Here is an 8,849-nt window from a genome sequence, read left to right as displayed (position 1 = left end):
TGAATTGACTAATTTAGCCACCTCCCTACCTCCTCATTTTTTGCTCCTTGCCACACATATCTGATTGCTCTCCTGCAGATTCCTTCCTAATCCTAACTGAGTGTTAGTTACCTATCAACATTCTTATGACAAGTAGCAAATGGTTGGGAAACTCGTTTTGGTATGTGGTCATGAGTTATTATTATCATTTATTCTCTTTTATTTTGCATTATTATTTATATTTTTATAAATTGGATATAAAGCATGGTTGATATCTTAATATCCATTAATTTGTCTGATTAACTTTTACAAGAGAAGCAACAGCTCACACTTCATCTTGCATTAACTCTCTTCTTCTAGTGTTTCTTGACTTTGTTTGCTAATTCTCTTCCTTCCTCCTGTGGCTTTTAGTTGGCAGAGAGGAGGAGGCTTCTCCTTCTCAGTCATCACCGCGTCCAACTTTGTTCCTCTGGTGCTCTGTTTCTGATGATGGAACAGTGAAATTGGTCCGGAAGGTTTTTCAAGATCTCGGCTTTTTGATTGGGGAAGCATGGAGAAGCATAGGTGCAAGCAGTGCTATCGCCGCTTCGCCAGCGGCCGCGCCCTCGCCGGCCACATGCGGTCTCACTCTGTGGTAGCCAAGGCCAGCCGCCGCCGTTTCCTTCCCTCCCCCTCGGTTTCCTCGTCCTCCCTTCCTCCCGCGAAGGGGTGCGCGGGCGGCGGGGAGAGTGGGAGGAGGCTGAGCGCTGAGCTGTCGTCCTCCCGCGAGAGCGACGCCGAGTCGTCGCTGAACCGCAGGCCGAAGCGCTTCCGAGGCGTCGACGTGGGGGATGAGCCGCACAGCTCCGTGTCCGATGGGTCCGCCGAGGAGGACGTCGCCCGCTGGCTGGTGATGCTGTCGCGCGATGCGTGGTCGAGGCGCGAGGCGAAGGGCGAGCCGCAATCCGGAGGCGGCGATGGAGGAGGAGAAGAGTGCGAGGTCGGGGAGGATGGGGGCGGATCCAGATCACCGTCGAGGCGACTGATGGAGTTCCAGTGCGGGACGAGCTGGGCGGCGGCTTGCCATTCCCAAAAAGCCCACCGCGGCCACAAGATGGGCGGCATGAAACACGTGTCAGTTCCCGATGAGGATTTCTCCGGCAGCGGCGCCGCCGCCCATGGACAAGAAGCAAAGCTCTGGGAATGCCCCTATTGCAACCGGGTGTTCCGCTCCGGTCAGGCCCTCGGCGGCCACAAAAGATCCCACCTTTCCTCCTCCGCCGCCATCGCCACAACCGCTTCGCTCGAAACTCATCTTCCTAGTCCCCACTCCGCCTTCCCCGCAGCAACCACAGCGGCTTCAAACAACAACGAGACCAGAACCAGAATAGATCTCAACCTCCCCGCTCCGCTCGAGGGAGAGGCGGAGCTCTCGGCGCTCTCCGTGGCGATAGATTTGGCAAGCAAGTGAAGCGAGCACACAAAAAAGACACCAATTCAGAGCAATTGGGGGCAAATTCTGCTGCGCTAAACGTGAAATTCCATCAAGAAAAAAAAAACTTCATCGTCGAAGTCTCTTACATCAAGTTCATACTTTTATCGCATTCTTTTGCTGTTTCAGTGAATCCAGTTTCGTCTATCACTAAAATCAACAGTAGGTTAGTCTCCTTCCGTAAATTACCCTTCAAATCGTTGCAGTGACTAAACACTAGACAGCCAGCAACTCAAAGCTGGTGGTGCTCTGTGACTGAGACACGAGGAAGAAGTGTGGCGTGGGTTAGGTGGAACAGGTGCACTTACAGCTGTTTTGTTGTTTCTCCTCCACTGCTTCTGCATGCATGCACTGTACTTAACTGCTTAATCACTCCTCCTCTTCATCATTGCTGCCTTTCACTCACCTCTCCCTTTGGCGAGTGGTGGTGGCACCATTGATGCTGCTCTTCCCGGACAGCCACTTACCACTAACCACAAGACAGTGTGCAAACTATTCCCCATCGCTTGAACTCCACTTCACCCCATGACAACGTCAAGATTCTCCATCATCAGGTTCCAGAGTCCACAAAGCTTAAAGCCAAATCATTCTCCCACCTTCACATGCTAAGACAGAGAGCTCATCACGAAGCTTAAAGCCAAGCCAAGCCAAGCCAAGCCAACGCCGCATGACCTTCACATGATGATCAGCTCCAACCACCAAGCACGGCTGGAGGGCTCTGCTCGCTCCAGTTACAGTATTCGTTTTCACTCCAGCATGGATTCTTTACCGAGTCAAAGGTATACGGCATCTATGCTGATTGCCTAAAAGTACGCCATCGATGTTGGGAATCGTTGACGGGGATGTCGGCCACTTGCGACCGAGCGAGCCGATGATGGTTAACTGCGACGATCCATGATGTGCACGCCAATTGTTCGATGAATTGCCGAAATGCACAGCGGCCTAATTTTTGGTGGCGAGGGTCTATTAACTTGTCTAGATATGTAGACTGAGTGGAGAAGAACAAGTCCAAAAACACTTCTACTGTTGGCGATTGCTTACGGAGTTAGGGAAATGCATGTGGCCTGAGTGGGTCCGAAGTAAGATTAGTGAGAAGCAGCAGCGTGGACGGCACCGCCGGAGAAGGAGGAGGAGGAGCAGGTGGTGGAAGGCATGATGAGAGCAAGCTGAAATATTGAGAATTGTGATTATAAAATTGATATAAGCATACAAATTAATAAATTTATTTTAAGAATAATTTACTATTTTTGATACAAGAGCGTACTGCTTGCAATTGAGAAGTATCATGCCTTCCGAATTGACTACGACAGTGACAAGTTGGGGAAATGCTTAGGAATGAAATTGGGGAATGAAGTCATCTCCCTAACTGTTTTTAAGTTTCAGTACACCTAACAACCCGACCCACTAGTTCACCGTTTATGCACAATTTATCGTCGTTCAAAATTAGTATATTAAAAATAATAAAAAATAAAAATTGACTTGCACCTATTTAATTTGTCTATCTATTTTTTTTTTTTTTGTAAGATATAAGAAAATTAAAGTCCACCTAATTTTTTAAAATTTTTATTGTTTTTATCTTATGAAGTGACATAGTTATTTATTTCCATTTTTTATTTCCGTAGTATTTGTTCACTTGGTATCAAATTTTTCGACTTCGTTATTTAAAAGTTATATTATTTGAAATTTTTTTTACCCTGGTCCTATCGTCAAGTAATACTTGAGCTTCCAACAAATTGAGAGACAAAGTCGATCATCGTTTATCCAATATATTACTGTCGATACTAAACGTCTGATCCACTACAACGGTTGATACTAGACAAGCTAAAATTTCTTTAGCGATCATGGAGAGGATGTGAAAACTTTGAACCTTCTGTGACCACTACTTTAAAACATCAAAATCTACTTCGTTAGCTGCTCATTAAAATAAAAATAAATCGTAAAATAATTCTTAAGTTTAGGTATGAAACTTGAGGATATTTGTGGACATTTCGTTCAATTTTTTTTTTATAAAATGTATATTTTTATAAGTTTTAAATTACTACTATTATTATTTTATGTTTAAAAAATATTAGGTTATATTCCATATTTTATAATATATTCTTTATAAATATCATATAAATAATTTCTAATATTATATACAATATTATTTGAATAAAGAGAAGAGTAATCTTTAAATGAAATTAAAATATCAAAATACAAACCTCACATTTCTGGTAAAATTTTTAATTTATATCTAGGTATAAAGCAAATACAACTAAATAAATTTCAGAAACATATAAAAAAAATCTCATTTCATTAATTTTCATTGCTAATACATAAGATAAAAGTTGCTTGGTTATATTTTTTATTTAAAATTAATACTATATTAGTTTAATTGATTTATTTGTTAAAATTCTTAATTCATCTTGAACATATAAATTTAAAATATGACAAATACAATTAATATGAAAAAATAAACCACCAATAATAATAGATTCACATATAAATTTAAATTCTTCAATATTTGTAGTGTTAAATTAGAATTATCAAATAATATTAAAAATATTTTATGAGTTAATTCGTATTTTTATAAAATTAAACATAATAATTATGAGATGTGTGAGCATTATGTGATTCATCAAAAACTCTATGGTGCGTTTGGTTGGGGTTATCCTTGATAACCTTGTTTATCCATTCAAGGTTATCAATGAAAACCCTGCTTGGTTTAGGTAATTGATGATTCTCGAGTAATGTTTCATGTCCGACATGTCAACAAAAAGAGCATAAAATCCGGAATCGGAAAATCTTAAAAAACTAAGGTTTTTCTTGATTTTGGGATTAACAAAATTTTTTTACCTAAAATACCCTTGAATAAGAGAAAAATAGGATAAAAAGAAAAATGTAAAATAAAAATAAAATAAAAATGCTAAAAAGTTTAAAAAATAAAAAATAATAATAAAATGGAAAAAGCATAAAAATAGAAAACTAGAAAAAATGTAAAAAAATTAAAAAATTAAAAAAACGTAAAAATAATAAAAACGTAAAAAAATAGGAAAAACATTTAAAAAAACAAAAAACATAAAAATATATAAAAAAACTTTAAAAGAACTTTAAAAAATTAGAAAAACTTTTAAAAATACACATAAAAATAAAGAAAAACATGAAAAAGAAAAAATAAAAAACGTAGAGTTTAAATAATAATAATATATGATTGGTTTTATAACTAAGAGTAATATAGTAAAATATTAATAAAATATTAAGGCTGGTAAGCGGCTCTAAACTATTGAATAATATAATTTGGGCTCGAGTTCGGCTCGAAAAAAAGTTCGAACATATTCGAGTTTGACTCGAATTCAATAAATTCAAATATGAATCAAATATTTTTCGAGCTGACTCGAAAAGCTCACGAGTCGGCTCGATTTGTTTAAACCCCTAGTTTAGATCTAAAATTAAATAAAAGATATTCTACGGAAATAAATCTAACTAATAATTCTCTTAATTTATTATTATAATATAAAAATAATCTAGAATCACTACTTGTCATAGTAAAAAATCTAAATAATTGTACTTGAGTATAGTCAATTCCAAATTCCATCGGGTGCTTCCACTACAAAAAATATAGGAAGTAGAGACGGAATATATCCGTCGCTAAATATATATTGAGACGGAATAGTGGCACAAAGCATTCATTGTGTAGATTTCAGTTGTTGATATTGTAGCAATGGATATTTATATTTCAATCGTTATATATAGCGACAGATATTTAAATTTCTGTCGCTACTAGCCAAATGGAACAAAATCTCTGTTAAGGTATTAGCGATGGATGTTTAAATTTTCTGTCGCTAATAGAGACGGATGTTTAAATTTTCTGTCGCTAATAGTGAAGGATAATTTAAATTTTTCGTTGCTAATCTCTTGTTTTATGTATCGAAAAAGGTATCACAACCTAGATAGTAGCGACCAATATTTGACATTTCGTCGCTAATACCTAGATAGTAGCAATCAACATTTGACATTTTGTCGCTATTAGCGACAGATATTTAAAAAATCTATCTCTAATAGCGATAGAAAATCAAACGTGTCGTAAATTTATTCTACAGTTCACTAATTCTCTTTTTATTTTTTGTTTTCCCTGTTTACATATAAATTTAAATCACTCCAATCATCACAAGCGATGATTTTCACAATAAACTCATAATACTTAAAAAGGAAACTCACAATACTACACATCAATAATTACAACATAAAAAACTCACAACACTTAACAAGCGCACAATACATCGCAAACAGTACAACAATATAGCTGGACTAAAATGAACACTAGATATATAATAGTAAATCCAAACACAGGTTTGAATTTAATACAAGATAAAGTTTGTCCAATACAAAGTAATCCAATAAATACATCATAATCAAAATAAGGAATAAAATCATCTCTACATCCTGCATGAAATTTCATTGAGATTAGTTGTGAATAGAAAATGTGATATTAAACTACAAAAAAATATAACTACTTACCTTAAATTAATAAGTAGTTTAGCTAACGGGCATTATTTAAAAAGACATACCTACGTCCCTCGACTAAATATAAGCCAAATCTGAAAATGATTATGGAAATGTATACCACAATCAAATATGCATATAATTATTAAAAAAAGTATTATTATTTTTGATTGAAATTAAAAGTTAAGATAAATGATACATACCTCAAAATAATCTACACTTTAGGGGAATGATCAGGATCATAGGTGTCCTGGGACTTCAAATGATGTGGGCCAACCATTTGTGAATCCGGAGAGAACGTCGCCGCAAATGCTTGCATATGACGAACTGTCACCTCAGTCTGAGTCTGTCACTGCCGCATCTCACGTATCTCTGCGCCCCTCTAGGCCATAGTCTGCTCCAATAACGATAGTCGAGTTCGTAAGTCCTCATTTTCCTCCTGTAATTCTCGTACCTCACTAGATGTTGAGGAGGAAGTTGGACGACTCCTGATCCCTGGAATCTTTATCCGCTTATACATAACTTTGGCTTAAGAGCCAAGCCCGTAAAGGGATGTCATCTTCTTTCCACCGACGATATCATAATAAATGTCATTAACTGCATTGGTGGAAAGAGGTTGTGACCCCTCTCCCTCCGCCCCAAGCTGAGACGTCTTAGCAACTCTAGTGGGCATTACTTCTTGTGTTAAAATAATAATTTTAGTAACCTCCACATAAAGTCTATAAATATATTCATGAAATTTAATATTCTTATATTAATTGTTCAGGAATGTCTATCAACAAATGACTCATCTTTCTTCTTATAAGTTTTATTAATATCTTCCAACAAGTGGGAGGTTTCTGTAATTCAACAGCATGTGTACAAAAATGTAAATACATTAACACTAATAAGAAAATATATGTCATAAATATTTATATAACTTAATTTTAAACATACCGAGTCAGAGGCATGCTCCACCATTGAACGGGATCCAGCAGTATACTTTGTGGATATGGTGCTCCGCCCAGCAGACTCTGAATTGTGATTACTGCGTGCAATCGTTGAATTGTTCTACCAATGCTGGGCAGCTCAAAATAGCTCTCTAAGACTGTCAAACTGCATCAAGGATCTCAGATGACCTGGTGCTCCTTTGTCTCCACTTGTACAACATGTCCTTGTACAATTTAGAGTAGTAAGTATTCCAATTTTTTTTGAACATTTCTCCTGACCCTCCTCCCAAACATATCTCTTATACAACAATATATTTTGACAATTAATATCATGTTAACTACAAATATGTTTCTACTCTAAATACTTACAAAAAAATCTTTGTAATAAAAATTTTTCTTATCCAAGTCTACGAGTCGACATGTAGTACCAGCAGGAGATAATCGTTCTTTATATATATATATATATATGATGCTACTTGGTGACCATATGGGATAAAATTGCATGGAAAACTAACATATATTAGATATGTTTGATTATTAAAAAAAGTTAAAGTACTAAAATAATTACTAAATACATAATTACTTATCATTCACCAACAACTTGTAAAACAATATAGTCAGCATATAGTTTCTGTGCTAGCTGCATGACTATATATATAAAATTATAGCATAAGATATACATAGTTGATATAATATTATCAACTAGGGAGATGAAAAAATAAAAATAAAATTCATAAAATATACCATGACATTCTTAATAATTTTTAATCACATGATGCCATTCTGAATGAATTTTTTCAAATAAATTAACATCTTGTAAATTATCTTCGCTATAATCTATTAATATATCAACTTCCTCACTGCTAAACATCTCTCCATCATTTATTTCCTTATAAATGGTATTAATATCTACAAGTAATTGTGATGTAGATTATATTTCTGAATCAACTGAGTACATCTCGACTTTTTCATTTTTGATATGCATTATGATTTTAGCTAGTTATGGTGTTTGGCATTTCAATAGTTGATCGAGGCTTTCTGACACATTGCTAACCATTCACTTGGTGTTTTTATTTTTGTTGGGTATTTAAGATAGAATATTTGACCAGCTTGTACCACAAAAATAAAAGGCTCAAACTTGTTGAATCTTTTATTTACGTTAACATCAACTAAATTGTAGAAATGATGCATTTTTGGTACTTGTTCTTGGAGTTGGATCATACCATGAGCATCTAAACAATATACATCTTTTTAAAGGTAAAGTTAGATACTCAATCTCGATGATTTCCTCAAGTCTACTATAATAACCAAATTGAGTATTATTGTTATTTATGGATCCTTTTGTTAGGACCCTTGGCGCCTGGCTAGAGGGGGGTAAATAACCCCTGTACAAATCAAAACAAAAAGAACCTTTCTCGGCTTATAACTTAAATAAAATAAACACTTGCATAAAAGAATAAAGAAACTGAAAAGAAAGAGGCACAGTAAATTACCTGGTTACAATCGGGGAGGTTGTTAATCTAAGGCGAAAAAGCACACTAAAAAATCTCCTCTGGGCAGAGAAACCTCTTGCAACATTCAAAGCTCACAAAATAAAGCTAAACAAGAACTAGGAAATGCACAAGTGTTGTTTCAAACTATTCTGTGTTGTTGTTAGCTTCTGGGAGCGGAGTTGTTTATATAGCCCTGCTCGGGGCGGCTAGAAGCGTTCCAGGTGCCTGGAATGAGATAAAACCTTATCCTCGACGCAAGGGTCAAAGGTCACGTCGAAAGTTATAAAACCTGGGTTTCGGGCGCCCGGAAGGGTTCTAGGTGCCTAGAATGGTTCCGGACGCCCCGAAGGTGAAAGTCAACCTTTTGTTGACTTTCTCTTTGGGTCTCTACCTTCGGCTCCGCTTGCTTCGGTTCAGGTCTCCACTCTAGCTCCACTTGCTTGGATGATTTTGGCCATCTGGACTAGGACATACTCGAACCCAACTTCTGGCCTT

General features: G+C 36.4%; 1 protein-coding gene across 1 annotated transcript; it reads left to right on the top strand.

The window, feature by feature from the left end:
• Positions 1-280: 280 nt before the first annotated feature.
• Positions 281-1,597, top strand: LOC121969404 (zinc finger protein ZAT1-like). Its single transcript, XM_042519501.1, has one exon. It carries the CDS (start codon positions 530-532, stop codon positions 1,427-1,429), a length of 900 nt encoding a protein of 299 aa, XP_042375435.1. The 5' UTR covers positions 281-529; the 3' UTR covers positions 1,430-1,597.
• Positions 1,598-8,849: the final 7,252 nt, after the last annotated feature.

Source organism: Zingiber officinale, chromosome 4A, assembly GCF_018446385.1.
Source record: "Zingiber officinale cultivar Zhangliang chromosome 4A, Zo_v1.1, whole genome shotgun sequence".
Lineage (NCBI taxonomy): Eukaryota > Viridiplantae > Streptophyta > Magnoliopsida > Zingiberales > Zingiberaceae > Zingiber > Zingiber officinale.
Note: the sequence above shows the minus strand (reverse complement) of the source record. Positions and strands in the feature narration are given on the sequence as shown.